Source organism: Homalodisca vitripennis, chromosome 1 (genome assembly GCF_021130785.1).
Source record: "Homalodisca vitripennis isolate AUS2020 chromosome 1, UT_GWSS_2.1, whole genome shotgun sequence".
Classification (NCBI taxonomy): Eukaryota; Metazoa; Arthropoda; class Insecta; order Hemiptera; family Cicadellidae; genus Homalodisca; species Homalodisca vitripennis.
In genome coordinates, this window is record NC_060207.1 from 41,856,417 (window position 1) to 41,877,263 (window position 20,847).

The 20,847-nt window shown below is 37.9% G+C and overlaps 1 protein-coding gene across 8 annotated transcripts in view; it reads left to right on the forward strand.

Moving 5' to 3' along the window:
• LOC124360313 (polypyrimidine tract-binding protein 1) overlaps nucleotides 1-20,847 on the forward strand; it is a 412,476-nt gene that overhangs the window by 364,881 nt on the left and 26,748 nt on the right. For all 8 annotated transcript variants that reach the window (XM_046813832.1, XM_046813879.1, XM_046813823.1 and 5 more), the window contains one exon: nucleotides 5,643-5,783. In XM_046813832.1, the coding sequence (XP_046669788.1) occupies nucleotides 5,643-5,783 (141 nt within the window). The remainder of the gene's footprint in view (nucleotides 1-5,642; nucleotides 5,784-20,847) is intronic.

Sequence of the window (20,847 nt, forward strand, 5' to 3'; positions counted from 1 at the left end):
CCCGGCGACACGTGATGGATGGAAATGATGGAAGTAGAGTTCTGTCTCAGATTGTCGCAGTAGAATCACTTCTTGCCTCGCGCCTCTCCGTCCCTGTCTCTCTTCCCTACCATTGAATCGACTCTGGCCCGGCGACACGTGATGGATTCGACAGCCGAGAGTTCTGTCTCAGATTGTCGCAGTAGAATCGCTTCTTGCCTCGCGCCTCTCCGCCCCTGTCTCTCTTCCCTACCATTGAGTCGTCTGTGGCCCGGCGACACGTGATGGATTCGACAGCCGAGAGTTCTGTCTCAGATTGTCCGCAGTAGAATCACTTCTTGCCTCGCGCGCCTCTCCGTCCTGTCTCTCTCTCCCTACCATTGAATCGACTCTGGCCCGGCGACACGTGAAGGATTCGACAGCCGAGAGTTCTGTCTCAGATTGTAGCAGTAGAATCACTTCTTGCCGCGCGCCTCTCCGTCCCTGTATCTCTTCCCTACCATTGAATCGACTCTGGCCCGGCGACACGTGATGGATTCGATAGCTGAGAGTTCTGTCTCAGATTGTCGCAGTAGAATCACTTCTTGCCTCGCGCCTCTCCGTCTCCGTCTCTCTTCCCTACCATTGAGGTCGTCCTCTGGCCCGGCGACACGTGATGGGTGGAAGTAGAGTTCTGTCTCAGATTGTCGCAGTAGATTCACTTCTTGCCTCGCGCCTCTCTGTTTCCGTCTCTCTTCCCTACCATTGAGTTCGTCTCTGGCCCAGCGACACGTGATGAATGGAAGTAGAGTTCTGTCTCAGATTGTCGCATTAGAATCACTTCTTGCCTCGCGCCTCTCCGTCTCCGTCTCTCTTCCGTACCATTGAGTCGTCTCTGGCCCGGCGACACGTGATGGATGGAAATGATGGAAGTAGAGTTCTGTCTCAGATTGTCGCAGTAGAATCACTTCTTGCCTCGCGCCTCTCCGTCCCTGTCTCTCTTCCCTACCATTGAATCGACTCTGGCCCGGCGACACGTGAAGGATTCGACAGCCGAGAGTTCTGTCTCAGATTGTAGCAGTAGAATCACTTCTTGCCTCGCGCCTCTCCGTCCCTGTCTCTCTTCCCTACCATTGAATCGACTCTGGCCCGGCGACACGTGATGGATTCGATAGCTGAGAGCTCTGTCTCAGATTGTCGCAGTAGAATCACTTCTTGCCTCGCGCCTCTCCGTCTCCGTCTCTCTTCCCTACCATTGAGTCGTCTCTGGCCCGGCGACACGTGATGGATGGAAATGATGGAAGTAGAGTTCTGTCTCAGATTGTCGCAGTAGATTCACTTCTTGCCTCGCGCCTCTCTGTTTCCGTCTCTCTTCCCTACCATTGAGTCGTCTCTGGCCCGGCGACACGTGATGGATGGAAGTAGAGTTCTGTCTCAGATTGTCGCATTAGAATCACTTCTTGCCTCGCGCCTCTCCGTCTCCGTCTCTCTTCCGTACCATTGAGTCGTCTCTGGCCCGGCGACACGTGATGGATGGAAATGATGGAAGTAGAGTTCTGTCTCAGATTGTCGCAGTAGAATCACTTCTTGCTTCGCGCCTCTCCGTCCCTGTCTCTCTTCCCTACCATTGAGTCTACTCTGGCCCGGCGACACGTGATATGAGTCGACAGCCGAGAGTTCTGTCTCAGATTGTAGCAGGATTTGATTACGAATTGTCTCGGTGCACGTAGTGGATGTACATTGTTAACTGTGTCCAACCTATCGTTGTACAGTAACAGCATTCTGTGGATGTATACTTGTGTTTAGTGAATATGGTTATAACCACATATTAAAAACGCTAATCATAATACGAGTGTAATTCAAGAAATATATCTAATGAGGACTCGGATAATCCAAGTAACTTAATAACTCTTTACACACAGAGTTATGTCAATTTTATCAGCCTTTTTGGAACAACGGTTAATTGACACATAATTAGATACTATACCATATTTGCTTATATTCAACCACAACGATATACTAGTAGACATGACAATAAACGTGGAACTGTCTCCGATGACAAATCTTATATTGAACGCCAATCGCCTATTTCACCAGTTGTTTCCAATACTTTTTTTTATTCTTTAATAAACAAAAAGCTGTTTGCACTCTGAAGTGATGCAAGCTAAATTGACCCAGTAGAACTTGATTTGTAAAAAGGTAGTTGAGCCGTGGTATAGCGCGGTGTGCCAAAAGGTAATATTGAACATTCAAGAAGAGATTCTGTGTGTGATCAGCGGATGAAAAGGCGCGAAATAGAAACGTGTCTGTGAGAGATCCAGCTCCGGCTGGATGAAAGGCTCGCGTATAGAGGGGCGAGCATACGTCATAGTACACCGGGTACGCTGATCAAAGCTTTGTGGCATTAACGGCCAATATTACTTTCCGCACGCTTTTAACAATATTGTTTCCTTATATACCTGTAATCTCATTTCGCAGCGATCTAACACAGAGTATAAATCAATACGTGCACAAGTTTTAGGTACCTGGAAGTGTATCTTCAACTCGTGCATATTTATGTACCTGAATATAAATGATTTCTGATTGGATGTAAAAAATGTTTTATGAAGGAGGATCAGTCTTTTGTTATTTCCGTAAGTACTACCACATTTAACACATGAAAAATTAGTTTAATTAGACAGTGTCGCACAAATCTTGATAAAGTATAGGTAGACTGGTTAGATGCAATGAGAGATTGAAGTGTGTATTGTATAATTAATTATATCATCGCCTAGAAAAATATAACACTTCTTTTAAAGTTTCAATTGTTCAATTTAAAATTTCTGGTTTCACTTTTAACACATGTACTCATTGCACAAGAAGAGCATTGTATTAGCGGCACCAAGATTCCAATCGGGTGCACCTCGCTTATGTCTATGAGTGACGGCATGGCGTCATTAAGCTTAATCAAAGACTGATACCGAACAGTGGGAAGAGGTCGGCATCATTTTAGGGTAAAACAGCGACCGTAAACTGTGACAGTGTTCTACATGACTCCACGGAAGTAAAGCAGCACATGCCGACTACGTCTATGAGTGCCGGCATGGCGTCAGTCAGTTTAATCACAGACTGATACCAAACAGTGGGGAGGGGTCGCCATCATTTCAGCGTAAAACAGCGGCCGTAAACTGTGACAGCGCTCTGTCGGTGAATCAATTTCTAATGTGTGACTCAGTTTATAGGCGCTCCAACCTGGATCATTCGATCCTTGGCTTCCCTCGTCTTTATATTCGGCTTTAGAAGTCTTGAAGCTTCTTGAGGAGTAAAGTCAGTGTCAGCTGGTAAAATGTATTATATATCATTTGCCACATTCGTTGTCTTGCGTATAAAGATATTGTAGCTGAGTTTATATTTTTACGATATCCACATTTAAGGTCTTCGATGTTGTGCCTTTGTTCTTAAAACCTACGTAACTTTCCGACCTTTAATGGTCGCATCTTATATCTTTATAAACGAAATTACTCATTACATTTCACGTTTTGCAGTCCTTTACCAAATGTTTACTGAGATAAAGCAAGAACTGTAGTATTTATAAAGTCTGTCGTATAATATATGTTCGGCGGTACTAATTTCTATTAATTCCTTTTATATTTACAAAAGTGTTCAACCAGAACGGAAAGAAATCAAACTCATATCTTTAATAAACATTGCAGAGACGTATTTTGCGTACAAATCAAATTGTATCACAATACGCTAATGTGACAAACACCTTCCATTGTGAGGACACTGTGGGATTACAATAAAACGTTGAGGCGGTGTCAAGTATTAAGAGTACTTTCGCGGAACTTAACTTTGTATACAAGTTCTTTTGCACTTGTAGCGTGTGTTATTCATCCATCAGTCGATATATCCCGTCGGTATATGCGTATTTCTTTCCGGCATTATAATTAATATTGATATCTAAATAACAATGAATTGTTCATCAGAGATGAAGATTGATTTTATATCCATATTATATGAATTTATGCCCTTTATAAAGCTAGCCCCTTTTCTCAGTCAATCCCTCCATGGCGTCCGCAAAACGGTATTACCGACTTAGTTTCAGCCGAACTAAACAAGAAGTTTATCCCAGTTAAAAGTTGTTAATTAAGGGAGACGCCCGGCGCCGTGCCGTTTGGTCTTCGTAATCAAAGCGGGATTCCCCAACTTGTGAAATGTTTGCTGTCTGACATAACGCGTTGTCTTGTCGGTGGCAGAGTGAGCACCGGGAGGTGATTGCTCACATCTCCCTGGATACAAACTCCACTAATTACAGAGCATTCGGTGGATTATTCTGTCCGGTCTTTTAATTAAATAATGCGGAAGTGAAGCTCCGTCCTCGAGCAGATGACTGGAATTAGCCCGAAGGATTACAGAATTGAATTTAAAATGATAATTTGTCGCTCGTAGGTTAGAAGTAGCAGACGAAGCCGGTGGATGGGGCTTTGAGACCGGTAGTGAAGGGAGGGGGCGGAAATTACCGGAAGTTTTATCCACCCTTCGCCGGGAAAGTGATGGTATTATTCACGGGTCGGGGGCGATAACGGCTGGTATACGATGGTAGTTGGCAAGAAACAAGCACCGCATTGATTATTGAACTAAGTTGATGCCCCAAATTGATACTCGGCCCTAAGTACCCCCGTAATGCCACTCCGGTACCTTGAGCTCTTTCTGGGCCCCTCATTACCATATCGTTACCAAGGTGACCTCCCTCCTCCACCGCTAATTATTTATGTTTTCAATTGGAAAAGTAATCCTTTTTAAATGATTGGTACTTTAAATTGGCTTTACGAACGGAGCATCACTTCTTGTTAGTCTTTCCTCGTTCTTTATAAGGAAACAACGCAATAGTGTCAATTTTAATTACGTAAATTAAGTTATCAGAATAATATCTAGCAGGATATATAGATATTACTGTATTTAAGCCTCTGTTTTGATCACATGTTACAAAGATGTATATAATCAGCATCTTAAAAGATTGCATGTTCAAATTTTAACTTTAGTTACCATTATACACGTTTTCAATGGATCTAAAATCCACCGGTCGAAGACTCACTAAACCGTTGATACTTTGACATATAGTAAGTAGTATTATTTGTAATCGCATCAGTGAGATAGTATGTGATGAGTACTCTGAGCAAGGCGACTGATGAGGCTCGGAGTGCCGGCAGTGGGTTTGACCTGGCAATCGGGTCTCATTATTTATAAGCCGCTCGGGTCGCCGCTCCCACCTCTTGATTGTTACTCTAATTTGTAATTACCCTCCCCCTCCCAAACGTCCTCGCCTTCTATCTCAAAATTCACTCAAATTTAATGTAAACACGTCCCCAAGTCGTGTTTCGTCGTTTTGCTAAACCCTCCACTTATTTACTCAATAAGTTTATTTGTGTCTGTGCACTATTTGTGACTAGATAACATGATGTAAGTTTCAGATATGGTTGGCTCAGATCTCAGCAATCCGTCATGTTTACATAGTGTTAAAAACGTTATTAGATTAATTTGTATAGCACTAGACGTTTTGCATCTAAAAGTGAGGGACGTCTTTCTTCTTATTTATTTAAATCGTCTTGAAAAGCTATTCTTGGCGATACTGTTAAAGAATGAATGTCCGTAGTTTGCGATTAGATTGTCCTCCAGTCTCAGAATGTGCTTGTTTCTTGTTACAGAACGCGTCGGCACAGGCGGCATTACAGGCAGCACAGGCCCTGTCCGCCGGCCAGACCGACACCCAGGGCGGCCCTAACACCGTGCTCAGGGTCATCATCGAACACATGATGTACCCCATCACTCTGGAGGTCCTTTACCAAGTAAGTTATATCATTATATGTTTTTGGTGATTGGCACAATGTAAGAAATCCTAATATCGCGTCAATTGGAAGTAGATAACAAATGGCTGGCAGAAAATAAGATCGATTTTACACTAAGCCAAACTTACAGTCAACACCTCGTTAATATTTTTGTTTAAATCTTGTTGTTGACGATGTTCTGACATTTGTTATCGTTATGTGCTAAAATATATATAGTGTATATATATATATATATATATATATATATATATATATATATATATATATACATAAATGAAAAGCTACAGCTCAATGAAAGCAACCTTAATAATAATTATGCCAAAAAGAAATATTATGATGAGCCTAAATTAATAACACAATATCATCCTGGTCTCTACAAAATTAACAACATTTTTAAAGTAGCTTACAAAATTCTTCAAAATTCTCCACTGACAGACTCATTTCTAAAAAGTATTCCACGTATTGTTTTTAAAAGACCTCCTATTTTAAAGGACATTATATCGAAACCAAAATTACCAGCTGATTCTGATGTGGAAACTAAATTTAAAGGAGCACATCCATGTAATAAATCAAGATGTATGGTGTGCAATCAAATACAAGAGTCATCAAAATTTGAAAGTAGTTCAACTAAAAAAGTATACAAAATTATTGGAAATTTGACATGTGATACAAAAAATGTAGTATACCAAATTCAATGTAAAAAATGTCCTAAAGACTACATCGGCTCTACAACTAATAATTTAAGAATAAGAATGACAGGTCACCGTTATGATTTTAAGCATAATGATGAATCAAAACCATTAGTTATTCATAGTAAAATACACAAAGAATCTTTTGAAAATTTATATACAGTAAAACCAATGCGATCAATACAAAATTCAAATACATCAAAATTAAGAAATTTAGAACAAGCATGTCAAATTGTCACAAAATCTAAATTCCCCTATGGATTAAATCTTCGATAAATTTGAATCATCTGGACACTCATCACATCTTTACACCCACAGTCTGAACATATGTTTATCATTTCAAGAATATTATGCTTATTAATTTATTTATCTGTTTACATGTATGTTTTTGATTATTCTATGTGTTTCGTTATGTTGTTTTGGCCTGAAGAAGCGTAATGCGAAATATAGTTAATCAATATTAATATGTTGGCCTTTTTCTACATATATATATATACTACATATATACTACGTCTCCAAGATTACAATTTTTCCCGGAAGAATTTATTAGAGGTACTGTGCGTACGACATGCAGTAAATGCATAGATAACTTGTTTGAACAAATTCGGGTCAAAAGTTTGTTCTTTGTTGTTATTTATTCAAAGCTTTACTACTACTATAAAGTGCGGGAGTCGAGTGTCTACCACTTGGCAACGATAAAATTGCTGTTGTGGTCTTAAAACGACACTATTGTTCAATGCGTTTTCAATGTTTGCGCTCCTCAAATATCAGAGTCCACTATATTGTTACTGCAGTTTCGCCAGTAAAACAGTCAATTCAATCGGAACCTATCATCCAGTGAAGATCGTGCAGATAGAAGCCATATCGTAACTCTCCGATGCCATTTGAATTAAAAGCCGGACCGGGGTCTCGTTTAAAACATGTGTAATAAACCTTCAAACGCAATCGCCAAATAACATCAACCGCCCATTTGCACGGTTAAAAAGCTTTCACGAGCGTCAAATGCGTTTGTTTCCCGTCAGCTGTTTTGTTTTTTCCGAGGTCAAAAATAACGCGCGGTGTACAGAGATTACAGATGCACAGAAGGGTTCTGGATTATGAATTGTTTTTACGGTCCACTCCACAAAGCAATGAAATATTTAACTGTTGGGACATTACAGGAGTCTGTGGCAAATTAGATAAAGCCTGTTTTATTGTAACGACGATTGTTATCCTGTACTGTGCCTGCAGCGCAAACATGTCGGTAAGGTCGGGCCCAGACCAGCGTATTTGCTGAGGAAATAAGTCCCAGAGGCCCTCCATCCCCTTGCGGGCCGGCCCAACAACTCTTGCATACACGATGTTCCCCGGGGATTGTTTATTGTACCGTGTGTTGCCAATACATAATTTTCTGGGTTCAGTTTCCGGCACAGTCGAGGGGAAGTACAATTCGTAAATGGCCAACAGTATGTATAAAAGCGTATTATATTGTATGAGGAGTCGACACTTCATGCATAGTGAGTACATTAGTATAACTTCGGTCGGCGGATATTTAAATTAATTAAATATATTTATCCAAATTGTAAAAATGTTGATGTTACGCTTCATTCCAGACAACACAGTTAAGGATATACTTCATTTTATAAGCTATATCTTTGAATTGTCTCTAATTTAAATATTTTAAACCTCATAAGTTAATTCTAAGTACTGTTGAGAGTCATAATTTCGTATTTCACTTGTGTACTGTTTCCATTTGAAAATAGAAGCATGCCACTTAATTTAGCTTTGTTGAGGATATGCATAAAACATTAGGCTTTAAATATTAACAAAACAAGAGTTTTATACATATATATATATTTCATTTATAAAATACATATATAATCTATTATATACATTCTTACTAACACGTTTAGAACTAAGCCTACGATCACAGCGATGTTTAACTTCAAAATATACCAAATATGTCTACATATTAGTAAACTAAAAAAACGAATTTGTGGGTAAATCGTAAATCAGGATTTGATTTGATTTACATATTTGTATTAAATACCTGCTTTGCATGAAGGAAATGTAAGGGGTATATTTTACAGCTAACTATAATAATTTGTAATTCCTGTAAAATCTGTACTTTAAGCGGACGAACTAGGTTCGCTCCAACAGAAAGTGGAGACCCACCGACCCTTGTTGATCTTGCAAATTACAACAAATGCTCTCGCTTATACTATACTACACAGCACTGAGTTATTTGTTCTTAGTCCGCGATGTTTGCTAGCAACGGCTGATTCTGCTTCATATGTAAAGCTAATTTATTCTTTTAATTATTTAGGCAAAATTAGAAATAACAGTAATTTTCATATAAATATCAATCCACCAAGCGGTCTCTTAATAAAAATTCACAAATGCAAAACACCAAATCAAAACATCACTTTAAAATTTCTAGACCTACCATTACGAGTATATTTTGTTTAGTTGTATGTCAGACATTCCAGGGGCTAAAAGAATGTATAATAAGACTGTGATATTTATAATTTATTTATACAATTTTCTGTTTTTGTTATAAAGATTTCGATCATTTTGGCGTCATTCGTGTTACACTTCAGCACATGTTGCTCTTACTGTGGCTAACAGTTAGATTGATGTCTTTCATGTAAATACAACAGGGTGCTAAATTTAACTGCACCAGATTATTTACAAATTCTGGTAGGAAAATTGTTATTGCCTTCGTAGTGATACCCAAGCCCCAGACAATGTGGACACATCGTAGTTTTATAGACTACAGATATCTTCTTATTCATTTTTCTGTTGATTGTTGGAACTTTCGATATTGTGGTGGAGCTGGCCTTTGATTCGTGCAATACACTCGTGTCTTGAGAGCCGGCTGTGTGATTTTGAGTTTTACCTAGTGTTAAACCTCATTCAGTTTTACGCCCTTAATTATTTTGATAATAGCGTTATGAGAGATGTCTCATTTTAAAGATGTAATTAAAACACATACAAATGCTTGTTAGTTTTTAATGTAAACTGTACGCATTTTGAATATTTAAACGATGAAGCACAAGAAAGTTTTTTTTTCTGAAAAAAAATAAAAAATAAAAATATTTTAAAAACCCTAAAAAAGCGTTTAGATACCAGTTATATCTTTAAAATGAGACATCTCCCATAACGCTGCTATCATAAAGATTGTAAACTTAATGAGGTTTAAAATTGTTCTAAGAATTCAGAAAACTCAAGGTTATTTTACTACAGCCAACTTCTTAGTCTCGGCCTGTGTATTAATTTCTCGGAAATATTGTTGCTCTGCGTTCACTTCCTGAAGGCGAATTGTCGGGATAACCTGTCTGCCGATGTTACTGGTTTTGTCCTAAATGCGCGGCGTTAAACCGTTAAACCTTTGTTCCTTTAGTCTTGGCTGTTGCTGTTTTTGTAGAATCGTCATTAGGTTTCCGAGTAGTATGGTTTTCCGAGTTGTTCACATGGATGTCTCTAGAATAGAAAAATACTACTACCATAGCTCCGGAGGCTGCACGAGAGGTAGTCCGCCCATATCCCTCATAGGGCTGGGAGGAAGTGCCGGCGCCCTCCATATTATTTCTGTCTCTTCATTTCCTAGTTGCATGCCTTTATGCGTTTTATTTTGCGAATTATTGCTGGAATTATTTAGAAAAAGTAGAATCTCGCTCACTAATTGAATACATGCAGTAATTGATTGTATTTCCTATTGAAGGGTTATCGATATTTTTATCCATTTTTGTGTCGCAAAACCAAATAGAAAATAATTTACATCGCGAAATAAAAATCAATATTTCAAATCAAATTTTTAAAATAAAATGTGGTGGAACTATGTATAGCCAGTAAAATATAAACAAATCTGACCGTAACCAATGCAGGAGTTTAGAAATTAGAAACAAAATGAATGATTGTTGATTTACTTTGGGTAACGCCCGGTAACGCAGCTGTAAACGTATAAATAAATAAACTTGTAAATCTTGGTTATTGATATCATAATAGTTTTGTTATTATCAATATTATAACTAAAAATATTCGGTTTGCCTGTTACTCACAGTAATGGGGGTGTTGATAATATTATTTGTTTAATTCAAGAACTCTTATATTTCTGCTCGAAAAGTTGCACTATTCCTAAAGCTTCAATTTAACGTTTAAGGAATTGTATAAACGTTCAAACATACAATAATAAATTAATTTAAAATCAATAATATAATCTTGTTAAGATCGTTGTATCCACTGCAAGAGAACATGCAATCACGGGCAACAAGATTGCCCTCTAACATTATGTAGACATGGCGCGACGTTGTTTTCTCTCGCTGTAAAACCAGATTATTATCTGACCACTGAAGGATAAATTAGGTAATGCGATCAGGAAGTGTGATAGGATCTAGAAGCATTTAATCAAGACGAGACTTGTCGCGGACCAGAGACCAGGAAGAGGGCTGTCGCCGGACTGATGGGGATGCCGGCCATTCCAGGCTCGCCGCACCGCGCCGCGAGTCACTGTAATTAATTATTTCCACGGGCTAAGGAAAGCCTGACCACACCCATCGATCTTCGCTCCTCTCCTTGCCTTTGCTTGTGCTTCTGGTTACCACTGTACCGCCGGCAACAGTTGCTCTCGCAATACTACGTAACGAGTTTATAACCCAGCACGATTCATGATCACATGATCCACGTAATTCGTTAACTCACGATTTCTGCTCAGTTGTCCGAATTCATAAATTATAACTAAACTAAAATTAAATTCTCGTTCGCCTGTATCAGTAACTATTTATTTCGTATTAGAACAGTTTATTTCAGGAGAAAAGAAGCATTTTAATTAATATTTTCGAAGTTTCCGGTTTACACCACGTCGAATCGCGCTTAAAATCTTTAAGTATTTTGGCCTTTATGTGGAGGGCCGTAAGTCAACAGATGTGCTTTGATTTTATCTGTTGATTTATAATAGTACGATGAAATTTTTCAAGATTTTATTTGCATTGTTAGTGTCTGACGCGATGTTGCCTGGAAAACTGGAAACCGGCCAGCATTCAAGTCTGAAAACTGAGCATTATCAATGTATTGTGTGTTTACTTGGAGCTTGGGTCAGGATAGTCATTACAAGTAAAGTGTAAAATCAATCTAAAATAATTAAATTTTATATACTATACATATAAATGTAGAAAATCTCCATCCATTACAAATAAAATAAAGTAGTTAAATTGTTACATAATAACTTGTAGTTGTTTTTCTTAATTATGTGCTTTAATATTAACACAATGCCAGTTACCATCTGCTTTGCACGCGATATTCTATGGAATAACAGGTACGTCATAGGCATATCTTTTTTAAATTGCATATTAAAACCACATTAAACTCGTGAAAATAGTGATGACCACTGAAAGATATTCCAGTGAGGGTAAACATTTGTCTTGAGCCTTAGTTGAGTTTACTTTGTTGTCCCTAAGTAAAATATATATACGTAGCACTGAGAAGCCTATTACGGTGTGGGGGAACATTCTTTCTACTTTCGGGATAACGGAGAAATTATTACAAACTTCATGTAAAAATTAAAAATAATCGTATATAAGGTCTTATGTCTTGTTTATTAGACTGCAGTCTGGAAAAAAACTGATCGTTGAGGAATTTTAGTGTTCTTTTCTCGGATTTTCCTTAAGCCAGTGTAAAAATGCCATACTAAAATTTCAAGATAGCCCACCAATTTCGAGTACCATATGTGAAAACATTCACAGCTTTGTTCAATAAGGTTGGTTTTAAAACAGTACTTAAATAACATTTACAGTGCATTCTATTCGTCATTGGCGCAAACTGCAGTAAAATTTAAATACTAACTCTGTCTTCTATAACTGCATCACTGCTGATCAAGCACTGTTTATCGCCTAAATTAAATGTTAACAAAATGTTTCAGCCTCGTTGACAAACTTAAATTAAAGTGTCAAGAGCTGTTTAGTGTCAGTAAAATTTGGATTTGTAACAAATATTACCTTTTTTTCTAAATCTAAAATATTTCAGGCAACTTTTTCAATCTTTCTTTTCGCAAAAACCTTTCATGCATTTTAACGAATATTTTACGAAATTGGCCAAATTGGTTCTCTACATTAGTGCTTATCAATACATTTTGAAATTAATATTTATGTATAAGAAGATTACTATTTAATTAAGTGTATACATAGTAATGGAAGTAAAGCTAAAAGAATACCGTATTCTTTAATTGAACAATTCCGAAGCTTAAGGAATTATCTTGTAATTGTATTAAGCCGGTCTCATTCGTGTAAATCTCTTCAGGTTAATATCACACTGTCGTATATAATTGATTATGAAATTCACTTAACGGATTAACTGTTGAAAAACTCGGCTCAGAAAAGATATTGTGATATATTATTCTGTTTCGATGTTTGTTTTGTGTTTTGCTTGACACGATATTCAAAGCGGCAGTGACGCGTACACCGTACAGTCGCGTTAATCAGGCAACACGCAGAGCCGGGACTTTGTGTCTGCTCTCTTCAAATAACTTGTAATAATAACATTAGTTCCTCATCCAGGCTTACTCTGTATATCATGTGTGTAAAATGTTCCTTTATTAACGTTACAATAAAAACAAACAACAAAGGATTCACTGAGTATCGGGATTATAATACACACGATATATTGTAATGTTGGAATCAACTGTATCGTCAAGTTTAGTCAGATTTTAGTTTGTAAAATGTCAGGTGACCCATCATTTACCTTTCTTCTTCCTAACCTTTTCCTATCAGGTACGTGTACTAGTAATCATGGCAATTCTATTTTTGTAATTTGAAAGATACCCGCAATATTTTAAGATAAGGAATAACTTAGTAAATTATAAGGAACATCGTATTATAGACGATTTGCACTAGCATTCTTAATCTGATAAAGGGTATAGAACCAAGCAAACACACTTGCAACTAATTTGTGCTAAATATTGGCTAGTGTCACAAGACAAACTAAGAAAGTGGTTCAACCTAAAACAATATAGTTAAATATTTTTTATTGTGGAGTAGTCAATGGTGCTGAAATTACCTATATTTTGACTATTGTATCTAAAATGATTGATACTTATTCATACTAAAGCCTAAATGTTAATAAAATGTAATTAAGACAGATGGACTCAAATATCGGGCTATAACTCAACATAAAGAATCAAATAAGAAATAGTTTGGTTATTTCTCACCACTCCACTAAATGTATTGTAATTTGGGTTTGAACTGATCTCTCATTTTGGCGAGGGGTGAATCATTTTTAAGACCAAGAACAATTTCAAGTGATGTTTTACCCATCTCTAAGAGCTGTGTGGAAAATGTATTGCAAGGACATTGTATAAATAACATATTAACATTAACATTGGGTTGTTAAAGGTGAGAGGGGGGGACTTCTCAGAACTTGAGATAAACATGTTGATACGATTAATTAAACTATTTCTTTCGTTTTAGCTCATATGTACCCATACTTACAACATTATTGGAGTAAGAAGAGGAAACTCCAGAAATTTTATCAAATGGTATCACATCATAAGGCATTCATTGCAAGGCCTCTCGCAGAAGATGCAGGTTCAGTACATTCCACATTTGGTTTATGTTTGGGAATTTATATATATATATATATATATATAACGTTTATGTATGTGTATATAAGTTAAACTACTACACTATATCAAGATTAACGCCTTTACAAACGAAATTAAATGTGGCTGTACAGTTTAGATTGGATTGAAAGAAATTGTATTTGGTCGAATATTATGGAAAACCAAGTATTTTTAAACAAGTGATTTGTTCTCTATTTCCTGTAATTATACCTGATCGCGCGCCCAATTTGCTGAGCACTGAGGAGTGCACGGCCTGATTGATAATGCTCAATGGGCCAAGTAAGTTAGTCGATCAACAACTTGTGCGGTGTGCCGCGCCAAGCGCTAAGCCAATTACGTACCGCCAAGCGGCCAATGAGGCAGTCGGCGGATGGTAAAAACTCGGCTTATGACGACACAATAATCTGCGCTTTATCCTACTTAGCTCTTTAATGTCTACTTGTTGATACCCCTCCCCTCCTCCCTGTCCCCGCTCGACTGCCGCATTATTTTATTTCATTTCCATCTGTTAGGCTCGACTCGGCCGCTCATTTGTCACCCTCGAGTGCCGGTTTACTCCGCCCCGAACTTTCTTCTCTCGTTTTTAATACCGTACTTTTTCAGACGTGAAATATCCACTTTGTAGTGTAATACGGAAGACATTTAACTCTAAGTGCATTGCTTGTTTATCAGGTTGTTTCTGTTTGGAGTGCTTTCCTGGAATTGCTTTCATCTTTCGGGGAGCTTTCTTTGTAAGAAACATTCCTCTCGCAACAGCGTCAACTATGTATAACTCCTTAGCATTTCAAAAGGAAATTCAGTGGATTCAATTCTGACTTCTCTGTGGATTAGTAAATTGATAGACACTGAGGTGTATCCGGTCACTGATCTGCCTACACGTATCCACAGCGTTAATATAGTTCAACTGTAAATATAGTTTTCCAGCCTCAATTTATAAAATGTCGCAAGAAATTAAATCCTTATATAGAATGATCACAAACCCAAGTACAGCATCATCAGTACCGCTGGCATTCGGTAAAAATAACTTTCTATATTTTAATTCCTGCCATTAATCAAAGCTTAATTGTCACCTTTCTGATAAATGGTACATGGTAAAATCGTTTGCTGTTAAATCACTGGCATCGTTGGCAGTAGAAATATTTCACTATACTCTGCAGTATACAGTTTCAGTCAGTACCCAGCTACGAAATTTCCTGACGGGAAGATCATGCAGTGACAACTCAATCCATTCAAAGGCATAACTATAGATATTGGATTACATATAAACTTGCATGTTAAACAACGATACAGTAAATGAATAAGTAAAAATTGTCACCTGGAGTGACGAAGTATTTATGCATAAGGCATCGAAATACATAAAAGCAGCCCTGCTTGAGGTATGTTGTATGTCTATAATACTGATCATTACCGGACCTGAATCTGCAAGTGAACGGAATTGAGCTATATGACTGTTTGTCTCACAAACACGCATTCTTGAAAGCGAGGCTTAGCGCCAGGGAGGGCAATAATAATTTAGTAAGGAACATATGGATAAATATAGGTCCTGGCAGAGTTATAAAATGTGGGCTCGTGTGGACAATAAGTCTGTTGGAGTGAGATAAACTAAACAGACGGGGAGGGCCAGGTGACAATATATCGCGGAGGGCTGACACACGGTCGCCCTGGGAAGTCCACGTCGATATCATACGCTTTGTTTCCCTCTCTCCGTCTATTGAAATCCTCTCCTCTCTCGGACGCTGCCTTCAACTTGCCGACTGACTTGATCTCACGGCCACTGGTCCATGAATGTCGTCTTCCGTCTCCGAGCTCCTCGGACTTTGTAAAACAATAAATATTTATAAAGTCGGCAGCATAACGCTTGACATCGCAGCAATAACATGTCGAGCGTTATGTATACAGTCTGTGTAATGATAGCTTTGCGATTTTTATATTTGTATTTTAGCCTTTTTTACGGTCTATTTTAGTGAAAGAAACAGTGGGTTGGGTAGAGATGTCAAGTGTTCTTGTGATAAAACCGTTTTAAACTGATCCACTGCTGTAGTATTATTCCGATGTGTATGAAAAGAATGCAAGAATGCAGGTTAAGGGTAGTTGGCTGTCTGGAAAGTTAAGAGTCATGGATGGCTGGGGACCGTTTGGCCAAATTAGATGAGTCAGTTGAGTTACAGTTAAGAGACTTCTCACCGTCGAGTACTTTATATATGTTGGATTGCGTCAGTGTAGTTATCGTTGTTTGGTTAAATGTGGTCTTATCGGGTCCACAGAGGTGGGATTTCTACTATTCATGTGAATTTTAAATACTACCTTGAAACGAATAGCTAATTTACAACACGATGAGCTTTTTCTGTATATTTACTGCTATCGTTGTTGTCAATGTTTATGTGCAGCTTTGGTTGAAGTGTATGAAAAACCTTGTGTCAAATTGTAGACTCTTGGAGCAATTGGAAAATTCTTTAAATATTACTAAATGTTAATAAAAACACAACTTTTTCCAAATTGTTTATTTTTTGGGCGAGGCCTTTCAAAACCAAAGGTTTCATCTTCAGGCAACTCCACAAATAAATATTTACACATTGTTTGTTACAATTAATATTAAAATAACATATGGTGTAAAAATGTAAATACAAAAATTTGGGAAATATTTCAGCCAGTATGAAAAATTATATTTGACTAGAGTTTAATTTTTGAATAAATTGAGAAGAAAGAAGATTGGAATTTTCAATAGGGCCCTCTTCATTGTTCATGAGTTTTTCTTTATTTCTGTTTATGTATAGTGTTTCCCAAGCATTCAAGTTCATTAGTTTTGTTATTTCTTTTATTAGTTTTACATTTGTAATTGATGTTCTGTGTCCTGATTCAATGCAGTGCTTGGCTACAGCAGATTTGTCAACTCTTCCATATTTTGTATGTGATAAATGCTCTTTGAATCGTGTTTTTATTGTTCTTTTAGTTTGTCCAATATAAATTTTGTCACAGTCATTGCATCCAATTTCATAAATTCCCGATTTACTATCATTTGAAATTTTGTCCTTAGGGTTTCCTAAAATTTGGGATAATTTGTTGCTTGTTTTGTGAGTGACAGTTTTATTTGTATGCTTTTTAAAAGTTTTGCATATTTGGTTTGAAAAAGTGCTGTATGTTGTGCAAATAAATTCATGTTTTGTGTCTTGAGGTGGTCTTAAAGTTGTCTTATCTTTTCTACTTTTTCTTTTTAAAGCTTGTTTTAGTATATTGTCAATGAGTTGTGTAGTGTAACCATTGAACATAGCAATAGATTTGATGTAATTTAGTTCTTTCTTGTAGTTTTCTGTTGAAAGTGGTGTATTTAACAGTCTATAAAACTTGTGTCAAATACTTTAACTCTACAGTTGTTTCTTCATAAATAACCAATGAAGAAATTAAAGTGAGATATCGCTTTATTCAACCAATAAGGAGCACCCCTTGATACAGCAGGTGTTCTAAAAGATAAGTACATATGTTAACTGAGAATTGAATGCTGAATATTGAACACAGTGTATTATAGAATTAATAAGTATTGTTATGAAAAATTAATATTATTTACTGAAGTAAAATACACTTTTCCACATAATGTACAAAATACCGAATACGCAAAACCTGTATTACAATAAATATGGATAATTTTGAAGGAAACAGGATTTTTCCGGACATTTGCCATCGTTCAGTGAAACAAGAAATCAGTAACACTACGTTTCGAGATCTGCAATCTGATCTCTTCTTCAGGTAAAGAACTGACCTAATACATAATTACAAACTAGGTTAAAATAAACAAATCTTACCAAAGCGTTGTGGCACGCCTAAGTCAGGAATCACAACCTACATGTTGTTTGTCAACTTCACTAACTCTATAAACATGCACTTAATAAAAAACTATACAAAACACTAATCATTAAAACTGAACTACGGAATACAGGTCACAATACGTCTTCATTCGTCTACTAACCACCTACGACTGACCAGAGGGACTAGCCAATGGTAATCGTCACGGCTGGCTAAAACAAGATGGCGGAAAGAAAAAGGAAGGGGGACAGGAATGGGCCCTTTCGTTATTATTGGTTCATGCGAGATGAACTTCTTAAAACCATATTGTGACTCCGCATTGGTTTATTACAAATATCTGATCCGTTTGATACTTTTGGTTTTCTCTTTAGTTCATTTTTTAGAATTGGCAACCAAAGCGGCCTAATCTCGACTGATGGTTGACTGATTGGTTGGTCTGCCAATTTAATGTAAGTTGCCTCAATTAATTTCCTTTTGAAGAAATGTGGTTCCCGATGTATTATGTTGGCTTCATCCCAATTCATATGATGGTCTTCGGACCAACAATGGTGTGCAATTTTTTACTTTTCTGTGAGACCCTTTCTCGTGCAAAATGAAAAATCCTGTTTCCTTCACAATCCTTCCATCGTCAAAAATAACCTTCAAACAAAGAATGGATAATTTTATTACATTAATAGCTCTGAATTAAACAACATTTTACATAAATAATAAACTGATACGTATTATTAAATTGCTATGGTTAGATTGCTATGTTGAACGCGAATTTTGATATGGAGTAGTATCAATTGATTGTTGTTTGCAGAGTTATGAAATTCCAAAACGTGATTAACCAATTAAACTCGTAATACGATTTTCGCGCCAAGATTAATATGGATTATGGGTAGGAAACGATGTGCTGTACAGTAGGCTATATACGCCTTTGTTAATATAATGAACCCGCAAGGTGAAACAACATATCTCGTAAGCGTCATTAACTCGGGCTGGAAAATTCGCGAACCACCCCTAAGGATATAATGGGAGAGAGGGGAATCTATTGTAAGGCTGAGATGGGAAGGCGAGGGGTGGGAGCCTATAATGGGGATCACGCACGAACCATAGCTCAGAGCCTGTCAAATAATTTATTCGGCCTGGTCCTACGTGGGATCATATAAAAGTTTATCCACTGGATGTCTCTAGTGGGCCGTTAGTGAGTAGCCGTCACTTATCCTCATTACCGGGGTTCCGGGGACTTCATTGATAGGGAAAGGTGCGTGGCTGTGTACTGCTTGCTTGTTGTACTGCTTGTATTTCACGGCCAGCATGTCCAACCCTGACTCAATGTGGGATGATATAAAAGTGTATCAGCTGGATGTCTCTAGTGGGCCGTTAGTGAGTAGCCGTCACTTATCCTCATTACCGGGGTTCCGGGGACTTCATTGATGCGGAAAGGTGCGTTGCTGTGTACTGCTTGTATTTCACGGCCAGCATGTCCAACCCTGATTCAATGTGGAATGGTATACAAGTTTATGCGCTGGATGTCTCTAGTGGGCCGTTAGTGAGTAGCCGTCACTTATCCCCATTACCGGGGTGCCGGGGACTTCATTGATACGGAAAGGTGCGTGGCTGTGTACTGCTTGCTTTCTTGTATTGCATGGCCAGCATGTCCAACCCCGACTCAATGTGGAATAATATAAAAGTTTATCCGCTGGATGTCTCTAGTGGGCCGTTAGTGAGTAGCCGTCACTTATCTTCATTACAGGCCTCGGGGACCGTATTGATAAGCTATGAATCGGCTAGACTTTATTGTGACCGCTTCCCTGAATCAATTTTATTGTCATCAAGAACTGCTGAATTGACTAATACTTTACACTAATAGTGAGCCGTTGGGTAAAACTCTACTTTTTCACTAAATAATACCTGTCAATGTTTTTAAGTACTCCAAACTAGCCACATGCAACAAATTAATTTTAATTCACTTCAACCGTATTTTATCACCTTACTTGAAATATCCCTCTATTAATGTAATAGCACTAGTTAAAACAAAATTTTAAAGGTACGTGAACTATTTGATCTCTCATCCCTCATATTTGTTTCCTCAATTTCCAGTTTGATATTCCGAAGAAATAACTATTAATATCAGCTATAATAACCAGCATTCGTCTTTTTATATCTCAAATTCCTATCGCTCACATAAACCCAGTTTGTAATCTACACATTCCTTGTTGAATATTCACTGGTTCGATGTACTGGATTGCTTATTTAATATTTATGAAACAGCGACATCTCCCTATAGTGAACGTGTCCCGTTGATCGTCTTTACATTATTAATGGGCTCGATTATAATCTTATTCAAAAATTATGTTCGTGTTATTACTAAGTAACATCCGTGAATTTTATTAAATTGACATCCCGAATACTGTTGACACTTAAATGAAATAATTCTCTTTGAATCCTAGTCTTATTGTAAATATTTCTCATATTCATCTGAAGTAATTAGGGCCTAGTGAAGGATGGGCCTGGTATTAATAATGAGCTGGGCCCCCGCTCACAGTCGCTCGCTCAGAATGTGACACACGATGTCGGGGATTCAGTGACTGTTTTTGATAGAGGGGGACATTTTTGAAGTAATTAGGGCCCAGTACACGTTGGGCCGGGATGTAATAATGAGCTGGGCCCCCGCTCACAGTTGCTCGCTCAGAATGTGACATACGATGTCGGGGATCCAGTGAAAGTGTTTTTGATGGAGGGGAACATCTTGAAGTAATTAGGGCCCAGTACACGTTGGGCCGGGATATAATAATGAGCTGGGCCCCGCTCAAAGTCGCTCGCTTAGAATGTGACACACGATGTCGGGGATCCAGTGAAAGTGTTTTTGATGGAGGGGAACATCTTGAAGTAATTAGGGCCCAGTACACGTTGGGCCGGGATATAATAATGAGCTGGGCCCCCGCTCACAGTCGCTTGCTCAGAATGTGACACACGAGGTCTGGGTTCTCCCCCTTTTCCC